Below are 16,308 nucleotides of genomic sequence, written 5' to 3'. Positions count from 1 at the left end.
TTTTTTTTATCATTTTGTCTTTTTGGTATTTTATAATATAATAGTTTTGAAATTCATCTCTTTATAAATTAACATATTATTATTTTTAATTGTTTTGTCTCTATAATTTTTTTTTTTTTTAATTTTTCTTAAATTTTTTATTTAATGTAAAAATTTTTTTTTTTTTTTTTAATTTTTTTTTTTACATACCAAAAAATTTTTTAATTTTTTTTTTCAACAATTGTTTTTCCAAAGGATTTGGGGGGTAAACCTTAAAAAAAAAAATTTTGTTTTTAAATTTTAAATTTTTTTATTTTTAAAAAAAAACAAAAAATTTGGTTTTTTTGGTTGGGGGGGGGGGGCCAAAAAAAAAAAGGGGGCCCCAAAAAATCCCCCCCCCTAAACACCAAAAAAAAAAAACCAAGGGCGTGTCTTGACAAAAAAAAATTAAAAAACAAAATTTTTTTTTTATATATAAAAAAAAAAAAATTTTCATTTCTAAATTTTTTTTAAAAAAACCCCCCCTTGAAAAAAACCAAAAATAAAAAAAAAAAAAAAAAAAAAAAAAAAAAAAAAAGGTTCTCCCCTTAAAAAAAAAAAAAAAAAAAAAAAAAAAAAAAAAAGAGATGATCCCCCCAAAAAAAAACCCAGACTTTTAATTTGTATTTATATTTTTTTTATTTATATTTGTTCAATGAAATTTTTGATTTTAATTTTAAAATTTGATGATTTTAAAATCAAAAAAAATTAAAAATTTCAATTTTTTTTAAAAATTTTTTTTTTATTTTTATTTTTTAATATTTATTTATAAATTTATTAAATCATTGTCATAGTAAAGCATACCTTTATATTCTATCAGCACACATCTATTTCATTAATATATATATTTATATTTTTGTAATCAAAATAGAATGAAAAATGTAATTATACTATTATTATTTTCTAAAATTAATAATTAAAAAAAAAAATATTAATAAAATATTTAAATTAAATTTATAAATAGATACTTATTTAAGAAGAGTTGTACAAAGACCACAAAAGAAGAAATTTTAGTGATGCTATAATAACTAATAGTAACTATAGATTGTAAAAAGAATATAAAACATAATATAATATATTTATATAATAATACATATACATCTATTACAGAGCAAAAGAAATATTACTATATATCCCATGGATTAGGTGCAGCAATTCCATTAGCAGTTAAATTATCACTTCAATTACAAAAAGATATTCAGGATCTAGCTTTATCACCAACAAGACCATCCAAAGAAATTCGTTAGATCAATATTAACAGATCATTTAGAACCAGTTTTAAAAATCAGACATGCTTCAGCAATTCATATTAAAATAATAAATAAAACCAAAGATCCATCCCGTCTGAATCATTCAATAAAACCTTTACATTTAAATCTAATTAAAGCAAATCAAAAATTAATAATAGAGTTGATAAAAAGAGTACCACCAAATAAATAAAATAACAACAATAACTACTGATAATAATAAATAGTAATAAATAAATAAAAAACAAATTATAATAAAATAGTTTTATTTATATATATAAAAGATATACTTATTAATTTAAAACCTAATCAATTGTTAATGGATTTACAATATCTGAAGGAATTTAGGTCGAATATTGATCGTGTATTTTTAATGTTGTTACATTTGGTGGAATTGTGTTCATTGTTGTTCCTATATAGTTTTAAAATTAAAAAAATTTATTTATTTATTTCTAAAAGAGTAAAAAACAATTGATCATCATTATTATTATTCCTAATATTGGTTGTTATCCTTATAAACAACTATTAATTTTAACTAAAATAGTAATTATTAATGATAAATCAACCTTTATTTAAACAAGTTATTTTTTTTTTAAAAATAAAGTTTTTTAATAGGGAAATATTTTGATCACGAAAAGTAAAAAAAATACATCAATATTAAAATTAATAACACACTTCTTTGAATGAAAAAAAAAAAAAAATTCAGTATTTAAAAAAATAAATTAATAAATAAAAATAATAAAAATAATTATTACCTTTAAATACACTAAATAAATAAACCTTTCTTTTTATATTATTATTCCCAAGATTTAAAATTATTATTTTTTTATTTTTTTTTATTTTTTTTTTTATTTTTTTTTTTTAATTTTTTGGGTTCACCCTTTATTTTTTTTTTTTTATTATGTTATTTTTTTTTTTTCACCCAAATAATAATAATAATTCTTACCCACATAAATTAATAATGTTTCATATTAAAAATTACTTAATTTTGTTTAAAAAAATAGACTATAAATTATGTTTCGAAATATATAGATTTTTTAATTTATGAAAAAAATAAATTATTAAAAAGTAATAAAATAAATAAATATTTTATTATTGATATTAAAAGAAATATTAGAACATTAGAACAAATCAAAAAAATAGTAAAATCACATCTGTTCTTACAAAAAAAAAATAGAAGATCATCTTTTAATAAATACCAAAATAACACTTCATCAATAACCTTAGTAAATAATAATAATCATTTTATGTACTATAATTTAAATTTTAATAAAAAAAATTTTATTGAAGAGGATATCTTTTCTTATCTTTATAAACAAAATTTATTTTTACCACCCCCAGAGGTACAATCATCTCGTCTATCATATCTAGTATCGTTCCCATCTCCTTTTCCTTGGCACATATCATTTAAACCATTACTATTAACCCAAAATAAACCATCATATGCACCACAATCAAAGCCGCTAGTACCCAGACTATCCATACCATTAGCCCAAGATGATCCATGCAAAAAGACAAATACAATATTGCCGTTATGCTACTCCAACTATAGAATAAAAAGTAAAGAGCTTACATTTCCAGAAAATATTGATTTTAGAGGTGGTTTTGGTGAAGTAAAAAAGGCTAAATGGAGAGGAATTGATGTTGCTACCAAAGTTATAACACGCGATCAAGATTATAAAGGAAAAAATAAACAAGAATTATTTGAACAAGAAGTTTCAATGAACTATAACCTCAGACATCCAAATATTGTCCAGTTCCTCGGTGTAGTCATGAAAAGTAAAACCATGGTTATGGAATATATGAATGGTGGTACTCTTAGAGAATTATTAAATCAAATCAATATTTTAAACTCCTTCAAAGAAAACCCAATGTTCCCAGTAAAGATTGCAATGGATATTGCTTTACCTTTGTTATACTTGCATAAATCCTCAATTCTTCATAGAGACCTAACATCGTCCAATGTTTTAATCCAAACTCCACTTGATTTAAAACATAGTAACTCAATGGATATTAGACACTGTAAATTCAAAATATCAGACTTTGGAGTTAGTAAAGTTAAAAATGGAAGTTCAACTCCAAGAGTAGGCAATATATCCCACATGGCCCCAGAAGTCTATCAAAGTAAACCATATACCGAAGCCTCTGATGTTTTTTCTTATGGTATGATTCTTTGGGAACTGATAACCACCAAAATCCATTGCAATGAAACCCAAGACAAACTATTACAATTAGAACTTAGTCCCTTAGCTACTCCAAAATGGAAAAAATTAATTGTTCACTGTCTTGAAGAATCTCCAGATGAAAGACCAACTGTCGAAGAAATCCTTGTTCAATTAAAAAATATTAAAAATGATTTATACCCAAAAGAAAACAGAAACGAATTCAATAATAATATTGTTTTAAATACCACCACTGCAACAACAACAACAACAACAACCAATCATGATAATAATAATGACAATAATAATCAAAACTATTTTAGGGATTACAGCTTATAGTATTTTCCTATTTGATTTAAAATATGTATTATTTAACCTTAAAAAAAATGTTTCTTATAAATTTTTTTAAAAATAGTTTTATTATTATTATAATTTATGTAAATAAAGAATTAAAAATTTTAAAAATTTTATTTATTTTTTTTTTTTTATTATAATTTTTTTAAAAAAAACTAATAAATGATCTAAAAAAATATATATTATTTCAATCATAAAAAAAAAAAAAAAAAAATTTTAATTTTTTTTTTATAAATTTTTTAAAATTTTTTTTTTTTTTTTTTTAAAAGTTCACAAAATTTTTTTAATCATTTTTTTTTTTTTTTTTTTTTTTTTTTTTTTTTCAAAAATTAATTTAAAAATATAATAATAAATAATATATAGTGTACAATAGAAAAAAATGAGTAAGATCTTTTCACAAATAAAGAAATTAATAACATGATAAATAAAAATTCATTATAAAATAATAAAAAATACTAACTTTAATATTTTTTTTCTATATAGAATTGTTATTATTATTATTATTAAGTATTTTAATTTCAATTAATTATTCAGCACCAACTTTTACAAATCGTGGTATTAGCAGTGTTTATAGTAAAAATGATATAAATAATTTAAATAGATTTATTTCAACACAAAAGCAAGGTAAACTATATGGCACAGATAATCAACAATTAAAAGATACATTCTATGCAGTTGGTGCATTAACCCGTTTAGGTGAAAGTGTTTCAGATGCAAAGACTATTTGTTCAACAGTCAAAGAGCAATTAGAAACCAATAAATTTAGTGATATTGAATTACTTTACAATGGTGTCACTATTTTATCAGAATTAAAATGTATTGAAGAAATCAGCAGTGCCTCCAAAAAGATTCAAGAAACTTTAAAGAGCAAATTACAAAATGGTGATCTTTTAGAGACTACCCAAGCAGTCAATATTGTTTTCACACTTCAATCTGCCAAACTCGTTACAAATGATGATTTTGATTTAACCTCATCTGTCAAGCGTATTGTTTCATTAATGGTCGAAGACGAAGGTACCTTTAAGAGCACCGAATCCGATAGCGAAGGTACTCTTTTAAATACCGCTGCTGCCTATTTTGCACTCGCTCGTTTATCACATCGTTTAGATAACCAAGAAGTCGATAAGCAAGTTGCCAAAGTTGTTCATAAGATGGATACCGTCATTGCCAACGCCGAAGAAACCACCGATACTCTTTACTTTACTGATCTCCAAACTACCGCTTCACTTTTCCACTCAATGTTATCATTAGCTAGTATCAATGAAAAAGTAGCCGATTTCGTTAGTGCCAAACAAGTTAATCAAATCGCAGAGTATCTCTTGAAACAAAAGAATGTTGAATCATTATCAAACGCTTATTATTTAATCGTTGGTTTAAAGAAATGTCAAAAGAACTCTGTTTCACAACCATTATCCTTAACCCTTGAAAAATCAATCTTTTCACCAAGCAATTTAGCCACCGTTGATGCTTTTGTTACCGACATCTTTGGTCAAAACATTCCAGCCACCGTCAATGTAAACAAAATTGTTAGCAGCAAAGCTCCACGTTCCACCCCAGTTCTTAGCGACAAGAAGATGACTACCACCGGTAACAAACATTCCATTGATGTCTCCAATGAAAATCTTAAATTAGGTTTATACAATATCGAATTCAAAGTTGTTCCAACCGACAATGAAGACTATGCCGAAATCACCTCAACTCAAGTCATCACCATCACTGGTTCAATCACCGTTGACGATATGAAATTCTCTTTTGCTCCAAAAGCTGACCAATTAGGTTCACCAAAGAATAGCCAAGATGTCGTCTTTGGTAAAAAATTATCATTGGTCGATATTCCAGCTAACAACCTCGCTAGAGTCTTCTTTAGAATCAACTCTGACAAACAAGTATTTGTTCCACAACAAGTTGGTATTCGTTTCTACTCACCATCACGTGAAATCGTTGTCCCAGTTACTCATAGTGCCGAATCATTCAGTTACACTCTCACAAACAAAGAAATGGGTAAACTTTTAGGTTATCAATCAGGTAATTATCAAATGGATTTAATTGTTGGTGACCAATCCATCACTCCATTACAATGGAATTTTGGTGAAATTAATCTCAAATTCTCCCAAAAAACCCAACCAACCTCTCGTTACACTGAAAACCAACCAATTGTACACGCTTTCAGACAACCAGAAAAAAGACCACCACAATCAGTTTCAAATTTGTTCACTCTTTTAGTTTTATCACCAGCTGCTATCTTTTTACTTGGTATCTTTGTTGTTGGTTTCAATCTCGGCAAATTCCCAACTGGTATGGGTTTCATTTGGACAATGGGTTTCATTGCTTCAGTCTCATCAATTGCTCTTTTAATTATTAACTATTGGATCCACTCAACTATGGATGTCACCCTCAAAAGATTAGCTTTATTATTAATTCCAACTATTTTCTTTGGACATCGTTCAATGAGTTATTACTATAACAAATACAATACCGAAAAAGAAATTAAAAAAGATTAAATAAATAAATAAATAAATAAATAAAAAAATAAATATAAATAAAAAAAAAAATTTTAAAAATTTTAAAAAAATAAATAAGCCTTATATTATAAATTAAATTATTGTGAATACTATAACAATGTATTATTATTACTTTTATTATTTATCTAAACCAAATATATATAAATGGTATTTTGGTTGTGAAGAAAAAAAATGAAAAAATTATTAAAAAAAAATTAAAAAAAATAAAAAATAAAAAATAAAAAATAATTATTTTTTAATATTATATTTAAAAAATATTCTAAATATATTAAATGTTTTTTTATTGGCTAAGCAAGTGGTCATTAAGCATGTAGGATTTGAAGGAAATAAACAAGTCCAGTTATAAAAGTTGATCACAATTTCCTTTGAAAATATTAATTAAATCACAAAAAATTAATAAAATAATTAAAAGAAGGTCACCGGTTCAAACAAATTAACAAATATATCTATGATAAAAATCAGTCCTGTTACTATACATATTTTTGATTTATAGATCATTGAATTGAACACATCTTTTGGTTGAATCTTATTATATCAGTTTTTTACTTATAAAGAAATAACTGAGTCCGCAAAGCAGTAAAAAATGACCAACATGTGAAAACTAACAATTCAATTATAAAAAAAATAAATTATAGTTTTAACTTTTTACATAATCATTTTCTTTGGGTTTATTTATTTTTTTTTAGAAAATATAAAGTTTAAAAAATTTTATTTTGCATAAAATTAATTGTGTAAGGGGCAATTTGAGCAGTCATATATTGAAAAACTATCTCCATCGGTAATAAATTTGATTCCATTGTTATTGAAAGTAAATACATTTTCTTTGTCAATGGGGATACTAAAAAATGCCAATAAGATTAATTTTAAGTCAGACAATTCAAAATATACTCCTGCCATGAATACCGAAGTGGTGAATGAAAATGGATCTATATCCGCATTATATTCACTCTCACCATGGATTCCATTGAAAATTTTCAAAAGTTTTTTGTACTCCAAACCACAAGCATTACATAAAAGAGAGTCACTAAAAAAACAAAAAAAAATTAATATTTTTGAAAATAATAAATAAATTATGTTAAACTTACTCTGGGCCCCTTCTCCATACATTAGAGGTAGCTTCACATCTTAAGCTATTAAATTTAATAAATATATTTAAATTAGTATTAATATTTTAAAAAATAAAAAATTATAATTAATTTTACTTACCAAATTCTTTCTTCCTCTATATCATTTATATTATTATTGTTTGTTAAAATTTGATCTTCCATCTTTTATTTTTTTTTTTTTTTTGAATTAATGAATGAATAATAATTATAAAACAAGTTTAAATCATTTTTTTAAAAAAAAAAAAAAAAAATTTTTATTTTTTATTTAATATATTTTTTATTTAATATTAATATATTTTTTAATATATTTGGTTATTGTTATTATAATATTGAAGTGAAAAATTATGTTATTGATTATTAGTTTAAAAAAAAAAAGTAATATGGAGAAAGTTGCTTTGTTGGAGGGGTAACTAAGTTTTTGTGTTGCTATCTCTATCAATATTATAGGAACAAAAAAACGCACTCCCCCCAAAATAAAAAGGAAAAAATTAAAGGTAAAACAAAATATATAATTAAAAATATTAAAAATATTAAAAAAAATATTAATTATATTATTATCTTTAAAAAACAAGTAAAATCTATTTCAAATATGGGTATGTGAGTGTGTTTGATAAAAAATAAAACACACCTACCCCACATTTGCATAATGAAAACACACATATCTGCTTTTTTTTTTCTTTATTGTTTCTTTAGAAACCCACCCACTATCCAAATTTGATTGTTATTTAATGAAGCTATATATAACGTGACAAATTCCTCCTTTATAATTTTTTTTAATCCCCCAATCTCAAATTTTCCCCAAAAAAAAAAAAAAAAAAAAAAAAAAAAAAAAAAAAAAACAATTATTATTATAATAATATAGTTCTATTTTTAAGTGGTTCTATTTTTAAATGGTTCTATTTTTAATACTTGAGACTCATTCAATTTAAAAGAGTTAATTAAAAGAACTACAAATAAATAATAACATAAAAAATAATAAGAAACAAATAAAAAGAAATAATTATTTGAAAACAAAGCTATAAATTTAAAATATTTTATTTTTATTTTATTACTATTGTTACTATAACCTAAAGGTTGATATTGACTTTATTTTGAAGCTAATAACTTTTCTAAAAAGGTTTTAAATTTTAATCTTTTGCCCATAGCATTCATACCCTAAGGAAATTAATTAAACATCATTTGGTAAACTGTCAGAAATAAAAACTAATGTTCCTCCATCTATTACACAAACTTTGAGAGTTGAAATGATTTCTATGGGAAATTTTAATGATGTTAACCATTCACTAGCCTTTTTACTTGACCCATCTTTAATAGTATCTCTTGAATGTTTGCTATACACTGTGTTGCTATTCATTTTTATACAAAAGCTTATTCATGAGAACACTGTTTTTGTTATTGTTGCAATTGTTTTTATTATTATTATTGCTATATTTTATCTTCAATTAAAATTTCCATATGTTTTCATCTTGATTACCATTTCTAAGATTTTCTTGATAATTTGTGATATTCATTAAATTGCTAAATGCATTTACCTAATTTGGGTCCATTATAATTATTACTACTACTGTTACTGTTGCCACTATTATTGTTACTGTTATTGTCGCCATTACTATTTGTATTATTATAATTTTTGCTATCATTGTTATTATAACCATCACCATCATTATCGCTACTATTTTGATAGTTATTGTAATTTTTATTTCTATTATTATTATTATTGTTGTTGGAACGCTTTATTTTGATTGTTTTGATTATTGTTATAGTTTTTGTAATAATTATTGTTATTATTATAGATATTGTTATTTTGTTTTTATAATTAGTATGATTATTATTATTATTATTATTATTATTATTATTATTATGATTATTATTATTATTATTTGTTAATTAGGATTGTTTATTGTTTATTTTTAAATATTTATATTGATTGAAGGATATGATTAGGTATTTAATAGTTGAATGAGTGATAAGTACGTTTGAAATTATTATATAAACATAGCCTAAAAGTGGGTTATTGCCTTATTATTGTTTAAACCCTACGAGTAGCACAATTGAACCATGGTATCTGAACTTGTGATTTATATTAGTTTGAAGACTAGCTTATATTGTTTAATAGGCTAGAATCTGCTTCTCTTTTTAAAAGAATGTTTTAAAGGTGGTTTGTTGATGGATGTCATTTCTGATCTTACAAATAGTTTATACGTGTTGATCAATACTGGTGGTATTATTTTAAATCTTTAAAATTTCAGCTCCATAATCATAGCCAAAACAAAAGATCACAAAGAATAATCCATTATTTATTACTGTTATCATTATTATTATTATTAATATTATCTGTTATTATTATACTTTCATTATTTATTGTGATACGATTATTTTTTTGGATGAATTTATAACTGGTGATGAATTTGGTGAGTATTATTTGATGGCGAGAAAGCGGCAGTTGGTTTGTTTTCTGATGTTGGCATTGCGACATTGAATATAGCTTGTGATCTTGGAGGTGGAGCTGACATCGTAACCATCCGTGATTTAAAAAATAAAAAAAATATTAAACCTTCTACCTATTAATATTAATGATTTCTATTATTGCTACCAGTATATTCTTGCCGTTGGTTGGAAACTTGCCAAGATTGAAACACATTTTACCATCCAAGCTTTGAAGAAAAATTTGAATAGCCTTTTTAGCTAGATTTGCAGAAACATATAATCTTTAGTAAACCATTCTTCTTTAATTTTTTCATCATCGACATATCCATTACAAAGCCCAATTAATTTTGATCCATGGACATCGTTGTACAATCCTTTGAGAATATCAATTTCGTCCATTGCAACACCTGCATAGTATGGTTTATTCTTTTCGGCACTCGGTGAGTCAGTGTCATTTCTAAGAGTATTCAAGAAATGAATTCATTCTCATAGAAACAATTAGGTTCTTTATTGAAACGTGCAATTGATGATTCTGAAGGACAGGGATACCACCATAACTATAACGAAGGGGTTTTGCACCGGTTAAAAGGCCAACTATCTTTGATCCACAATGATGTTTGAGTGTTGCAAGAAAACTAAGCGATGATTCGGACCAATCACCTTTTCCAGTGAGTAATGTTTTTGTTTGATCGGTCAAGAAGGTATAAAAGAAAGTATCTTTGAAATGCGGATCTTTTTTTACAAAGGCTTCAATGTCACAATCAATTTTCTTTTTGACATAATTGAAACGCATCAGAAGGTTCTAGAAATATAATGAATGTTGCCAAAAGATCCTTATCCTAGCTAGTAGGCGAGCCTCCGATCTAGTCAAATGAAAGGGTACCCACGCTAGATGGTCTTTCCACTTGTTATCAAATGCGAAACAATTATATCTGTAAAGAAATAAATTATATGTGAAAGCTACATGTGAAACAATTATATCTGTAAAAGAATTAAATTATGCATGAAAAAATAAAAATATAAAAAAAAATAAAATAAAATGAAATAAAATAAAATAAAATAAAAAAATTTTTTGAATTAAATAATTTTATTTTTAAAAAAAAGAGCAAAAATATCTTATCAAATATTATAAGAAAGAGTTATGGAAAAAAAAATATTAATTTTTTTCATGTATAATTATGTGAGAAAAATAAAAATGTTTTGTCTTTTTGTTTTTTTTTTTCAAATAGTGGGTGGTTATTAAAATCTCACTGTTTTTTTAAGGCTGCCTTTTTACAAAATATTTTTAAAGTGTATTTTTTTAAAAAAATTAAAATGATAATTTCAAAATTGAGCATTTGGAGGGTGGTGATTTAAATCTCACTGTTTTTAACACTTTCTTTAAGGTATTTGGAGGGGACGCTGATCAACTTTTTATATGATAGGATTTTTACAAACTATTTTAAAAATCTATTTCTATTATAAATTGGTGTGATAAATAATTTTTTTCTTCAAAAAATAGGACACTAACCATATTTTAATGTGGACATGTTAATATTTTTTTTTTATATGAACATTTTAATATTTTACTTTTGTAATTAAAAATTTTATTTTCAAAAATTTATGACGCCATGTAAAATCATACTATTTTTTTTTACAAAACTGTTTTGAAAAAAAAATAAATAAAAATAAAAACAAATATTTTAATTTTTTTATTATATATCTGATTATTATTAATCTGAATATATTTTTTTTGAAGTTAGATTTATTTATTTGTTTATTTTTTTTTTTATTTTTTTTTTTTTTCTAATAATATTTTTTTTATTTTAAAAAAATACACATAAAAATTGGATGTAAAAAATTTTGATATTTTTTTTTGCATTAAAAGAAAAACTATTTTGAAAAAGAAATAAAAAAAAATAAAAACAAATATTTAATATTTTATTTTTTTATTATTATTTGATTATTTATTTTTGAATTTAAATTTTTTTATATTTTTAGTTCATTTTTTTTTATTTTTTTCAAATATATTTTTTTTAAAATTTTTTATAAAATTTTATTTTTCATTTTTTTTTTAAATTAAACCCTTTGACTATCAAACTTTATTATATAAATATAATATATGAATAAAAAAAATTAAAATATTTAAATATTTGTTTCATGTATCTAGATACACATTTCCTCTCATTGTTTTTTTGTAATTTTTATTTGTATTATTTCTTTTTAAAATCTTTTAATGCCCATATTAAATTATTTATCACACCAATTTGTAAATAAATACACATTAAAATTGCATGTAAAAAAATTTCGATATCTTATCATATAAAAGTTGCATCTGTGTCCCCTCCAAGTGACCAATTTTGAGAGGAAATCATTTTTATTTTACTAAAATAATTGTGTATTGAAATAATTAATATTTTATTAGTGTTGTTTTTACTTTTTCTTTTTTTTTTAAAACAAAGTTTTTTTATAACAATAATAAAATCAAAGGTATAATAAGGTTAATAGAAAGATCAATTATTACAATTAGCAAGTTATTTAAAGAAATTATAAAGAAGAAATTAATTAGTTGTCAAATTGATGTATACAATCCAGAGAAACTATCAATCAGTTTTGATAGTGAAGTAAAGTTGGTAGAAATAATCAATAATCTAATGGTTCAGTATAAATACATAAATAAATCAATTATAGACACTAGCAATAATGATTATTGGGATAATGATTTAGATATTGATGAAGGTTTTTGTTTTAGAATCAGATCCAGAAGAAACCGATAATGAAGTAGATGAACTTGAAGATGAAGATGAAGATGAAGATGAAGATGAAATTGGAAATCAAAAGTCTCGTTCGGAACGGACTAAAGATATTGAATATTATCCTTCAGGTGCTACATTATCCCAAAAGCAATTAAAAGATATAAAGTTTATGAATACCAATGTTTTACTACGTGAATATAAAAAGCAAGGTCTAATAGTGTTTTCATAATTGATAATGTGGTTACTGAATCTAGACCTGAGATTGGTTCATCTAAGAAAATTAATGATGGATTTGTAACTAAAAACGTAGAGTATCAATTGGTTGTGGCTTAGAAAAATAATGATGGATTTGCAACCAAGCCGCACAGCAGAGCGTAAGAGTACTGGCAAAATAACAGGTAAACTATTAATCAATGGTAAAGAGGTTGTTGATGCTTATAAAGAGGTATGGATAAAGCTATATAGATAATATCTTCTTCATAATCAGTTTGGGTTTGAATTCGAGTTCGACTTTGGTTCATTGTTTAGCTTTATAAAAACCAGCTTTAGAAAATCAAAATTAAAATAGTGAATATACAGCAATAGAATTGTAATGTTAAAAAGATGTTTGATTCAAGGCCAATATAAAGAAAAGAAAGAGGACCTTCAAAGATTCAAGAGTTAAAGATAAAAGCACTGGTAAATACACAACTAAACCAATCAATTCACCAAGATACATACATTTATACAATTATAATCACAATTTGTAGATGCAACAAAATGTTAAATCCACAGAGTAAAATACAACATTCACTAGAAATACATTATTAAGAAATGCAGTCAAAATTCTCAAAACTCATTCATGTTAAAATTGATGAAAAGAAAAAAGAAAGAGGTTCTTGTTGTATGTGAAGTAATGGTTATTCAAATCAAGGTACAAGCCATAAAGAAAATTCATATTAGATTTAAATGTAAATGTCATAGGTGTTCCTCCATGAAGTTTGTAATGTTGCGCTCAAATTTAATTATAAATAATAAATAATTTGGGATTTGGGATTTTTGGAACTGAAATATAAAAAATACATATCCACAATTAAATAAAAAATATAAAAAATAATTTGAAAAAAAAATAAATTAAAAAAAATAATAAATATGGTTCTATTTTTAACACTTAAAACTCAATCAAATTTTAAAGAGACAATTAAAAGAACTCTATACAAATAAATAAAAACAAAAAAAAAATAAAAATAAAAAAAAAAAATAAAAAACAATAATAATATTTATAAACAAAAAAATAAAAACAAATTTTGATATAATATTATTTAAAATTATCAATTAGTTTAATAATAATTTGTTTTTACTTTATTTGAATATCTTATTAAACAGCAATATCTTTTATCGTTCAAACTAAAGTTTTGTTTAAAAGAGCTGTCATTGAGAAAACTTTGCACTCGGGGATTAGGAGGATAATCAATATAATTATATTGATTATATTTTATTTCATAAAAAAACATGTAATTAAAAATCGAAAATTTTTCGAAAACTCGAACTACTCCAAAATCTGCTGCTCTATTTAATAAATTTTTAAAATTTTCACTATTGAAATCTGAATATGATAAATGGTCAAGTAAATTTAAAAAAACACCGACTTTAAATTTTTTTTCAAGTAGATCTGTGAATATTTCTTCTTTTAACTGTGAATTAAAGTTTTGAAATAAAATATTTGTACGGCCACAATAGTATAAAAGCATTTCCCAACTAATAAAACGTTTAATTTTAATTTCATACTTTTGATTTTTTGTTGTGTTAATACCAGACTTAATTATCAATTCTTTTTTTGTTAAGTTTGATTGAATATATTCATCCGTAAGGTCTTGAAAGATCCAATATATGAGTTTATAGGATTGATGGAGTTCATTTTTTAAAAAATTTTCAATATCAAAGTATTCTGAAATTCCATATTTTTTTATGTGCTTTTCTAACAATGATATTGCAGAATCCTGTGTTAAATTGGTCAATTTTATAAAATATGAATTATATCTATTTATAGAGTTTTGGGGATAATTTTTATTGTCTTCAAATATATAAACTGTTGGATTGTCGACTGCTCTTTCTAAGCCTTCGAAAAAATCTTTACTTGGAGTATTTTCCAAGTCTGTTATAGTTAAATTGGATTTAATTAAAAATTTTCTTGAAATACTTTTCATTAAATTTTCGAAATGGCCCATAACTTTGCTGTTGGTGTATATCCAAAGTGGATTATTGTCACTAAACATTAATTCTTGATGGTTATCGAAGATGTAGTCCAATATCTCGGTTTTTGTAATAAATCTTAGATATCTAAAAAAATTACCGTATAAGTCATCCTTGTAAAGCTTAAACATGAGATAGATTGGTTCCAAATTATTGCTTGAAAAAATGGCCTGTTCAACCTTGGTTTTACGAGAAATTGTGTGTAGTGATTTAACTAGGCTCATTTGAAATTCAATGCATTCATCACTTTTTATAACTGTGAGTGGTTCATCAGACAAGTTCAAAGATTCTATTCTCTTTGCATAAATTTTTTCGGCTTTAGACTTGTCTCTAAAGTATATATGATAACTAGTTGGTTTAGTAAGAGATGATTGGCATCTTTCAGCAAATATTGAATATATAATTTTGAGTGTGAGGTATGTTGTTTGTATTAAAAATTTATCTTTTGATTGTGCTATTGTGTGAATAGTTGAGTTTAAATGTATATTATCAGATAAAATTGTTATTAATTGGGTATTTAGTTGTTCCAGTAAATAATTGTGTTTTGTTTTGGGTTGGTAATTTTCATGGATACAATAAATGTAAATATTTATGAGCTTTTTTAATTTTTGTGAAAATTGAAATTCCCTAATTACATCAAATACTGATTTCGGTTTAAAAAAATGAAAACCATTTGATTTTAAAGCATCTTCCATCTTTACTTGTTTAAAGATGCTTTTACTGGATTTCATTGATCTTACAAAAAAACTAGTTTTATCTATTTTAAAATTTTTGAGGTATTCGAGAAATGCGGTTTTATTGGAATGATTCACAAATGCTTGTACCCATATAAAATAGTTTCTGAATGTTCCTAAACCATTTGAAAATAGTGTTCTATAGAATTCTCTGTTCTCTTGGGTATTTTTGGTGAATACACTAACGATAAATTCTGCATTAAAATCTCTAATTATATAATTTCCACTTTTTACTTTATCTCTAATAATTGTTTCTCCATTACTAAATTTGTTATAAATATGATGGCAATCGTTTAAATCATCATAATTGAATAACTGGTTGAATTTGAAATTTGAAAATATTATATTGAATAAATATTTATTTCTAAATACCTTCCAAAATCTAATTTCATTGGTGCTATCGTTTTCTTTATTTGATGTAAAAACCAAACTGGGTGTATTTGTTGATGTATTTGTATTATCAAATTCTGAACCATCAGTACTTTTATATTTTTTATTTGATATTGAATTATCATTATTATTATTGCTATTAGTATTATCTGTGTTATTATTTGTTGTATCTCCATTTTTTCTTTTATTATTACAATTCATGGTGTAGAGATTAAAAATACATATAAATATATATATAAAAATAAAATATAAAATTTAATGTGGAAAATTAAATAAAAAAATTTTATTTTATAATTTTTTATAAAATTTGGTGTGGTGTAAAAAAAAATTAAAAAAAAAAAATTTGATGTGTTGTAAAAAAAAATTAAAAAAAATAATTTG

The 16,308-nt window shown here is 23.6% G+C and overlaps 7 protein-coding genes across 7 annotated transcripts; 2 read left to right on the top strand and 5 right to left on the bottom strand.

Annotated features, from left to right (window-relative positions):
• Nucleotides 1-2,806: 2,806 nt before the first annotated feature.
• On the top strand, nucleotides 2,807-3,619 carry DICPUDRAFT_19597 (uncharacterized protein; the record flags this gene model as incomplete). The annotated part of the gene is made up of 1 exon (XM_003286877.1): nucleotides 2,807-3,619. A coding segment is annotated over one exon (813 nt), but the record flags the coding sequence as incomplete, so codon positions are not given.
• Nucleotides 3,620-4,160: 541 nt separating this feature from the next.
• Nucleotides 4,161-6,282, top strand: DICPUDRAFT_77786 (uncharacterized protein; the record flags this gene model as incomplete). The annotated part of the gene is made up of 2 exons (XM_003286876.1): nucleotides 4,161-4,164; nucleotides 4,265-6,282. The coding sequence occupies 2 exons, from the start codon at nucleotides 4,161-4,163 to the stop codon at nucleotides 6,280-6,282; spliced, it is 2,022 nt and encodes a 673-aa protein (XP_003286924.1).
• A 668-nt stretch (nucleotides 6,283-6,950) lies between these two features.
• DICPUDRAFT_97542 (uncharacterized protein) lies at nucleotides 6,951-7,583 on the bottom strand. The gene is made up of 3 exons (XM_003286863.1): nucleotides 7,510-7,583; nucleotides 7,389-7,433; nucleotides 6,951-7,327 (listed from the first exon to the last, which is right to left on the bottom strand). Exons 1-3 carry the CDS (start codon nucleotides 7,569-7,571, stop codon nucleotides 7,027-7,029), a joined length of 408 nt encoding a protein of 135 aa, XP_003286911.1. The 5' UTR covers nucleotides 7,572-7,583; the 3' UTR covers nucleotides 6,951-7,026.
• Nucleotides 7,584-8,577: 994 nt separating this feature from the next.
• Nucleotides 8,578-8,763, bottom strand: DICPUDRAFT_150934 (uncharacterized protein; the record flags this gene model as incomplete). Its single annotated transcript, XM_003286862.1, has 1 exon — nucleotides 8,578-8,763. The coding sequence occupies one exon, from the start codon at nucleotides 8,761-8,763 to the stop codon at nucleotides 8,578-8,580; it is 186 nt and encodes a 61-aa protein (XP_003286910.1).
• A 164-nt stretch (nucleotides 8,764-8,927) lies between these two features.
• Nucleotides 8,928-9,922, bottom strand: DICPUDRAFT_150933 (uncharacterized protein; the record flags this gene model as incomplete). The annotated part of the gene is made up of 2 exons (XM_003286861.1): nucleotides 8,928-9,111; nucleotides 9,807-9,922. 2 exons carry the CDS (start codon nucleotides 9,920-9,922, stop codon nucleotides 8,928-8,930), a joined length of 300 nt encoding a protein of 99 aa, XP_003286909.1.
• A 371-nt stretch (nucleotides 9,923-10,293) lies between these two features.
• DICPUDRAFT_77784 (uncharacterized protein) lies at nucleotides 10,294-11,349 on the bottom strand (the record flags this gene model as incomplete). The annotated part of the gene is made up of 2 exons (XM_003286860.1): nucleotides 10,294-10,638; nucleotides 11,347-11,349. 2 exons carry the CDS (start codon nucleotides 11,347-11,349, stop codon nucleotides 10,294-10,296), a joined length of 348 nt encoding a protein of 115 aa, XP_003286908.1.
• Nucleotides 11,350-13,832: 2,483 nt separating this feature from the next.
• DICPUDRAFT_97541 (uncharacterized protein) lies at nucleotides 13,833-16,164 on the bottom strand. Its single transcript, XM_003286859.1, has one exon. The coding sequence runs from the start codon at nucleotides 16,126-16,128 to the stop codon at nucleotides 13,891-13,893; it is 2,238 nt and encodes a 745-aa protein (XP_003286907.1). The 5' UTR covers nucleotides 16,129-16,164; the 3' UTR covers nucleotides 13,833-13,890.
• Nucleotides 16,165-16,308: the final 144 nt, after the last annotated feature.

The sequence above is a fragment of the Dictyostelium purpureum genome (assembly GCF_000190715.1).
Source record: "Dictyostelium purpureum unplaced genomic scaffold DICPUscaffold_83, whole genome shotgun sequence".
NCBI classification, from domain to species: Eukaryota; Evosea; class Eumycetozoa; order Dictyosteliales; family Dictyosteliaceae; genus Dictyostelium; species Dictyostelium purpureum.
The sequence above is the reverse complement of the archived record's forward strand: the minus strand, read 5'-3'. Positions and strand labels throughout refer to the sequence as shown.

Bases quoted from the DNA above. Each gene is read 5' to 3' on its own strand.
- DICPUDRAFT_97541 (XM_003286859.1), bottom strand. From the start codon at position 16,128: ATGAATTGTAATAATAAAAGAAAAAATGGAGATACAACAAATAATAAC.
- DICPUDRAFT_97542 (XM_003286863.1), bottom strand. From the start codon at position 7,571: ATGGAAGATCAAATTTTAACAAACAATAATAATATAAATGATATAGAG. The intron at 7,434-7,509 runs GTAAGTAAAATT...TAAATTTAATAG, and splicing joins ATAGAGGAAGAAAGAATTTG to CTTAAGATGTGAAGCTACCT. The intron at 7,328-7,388 runs GTAAGTTTAACA...TTGTTTTTTTAG, and splicing joins GTATGGAGAAGGGGCCCAGA to TGACTCTCTTTTATGTAATG.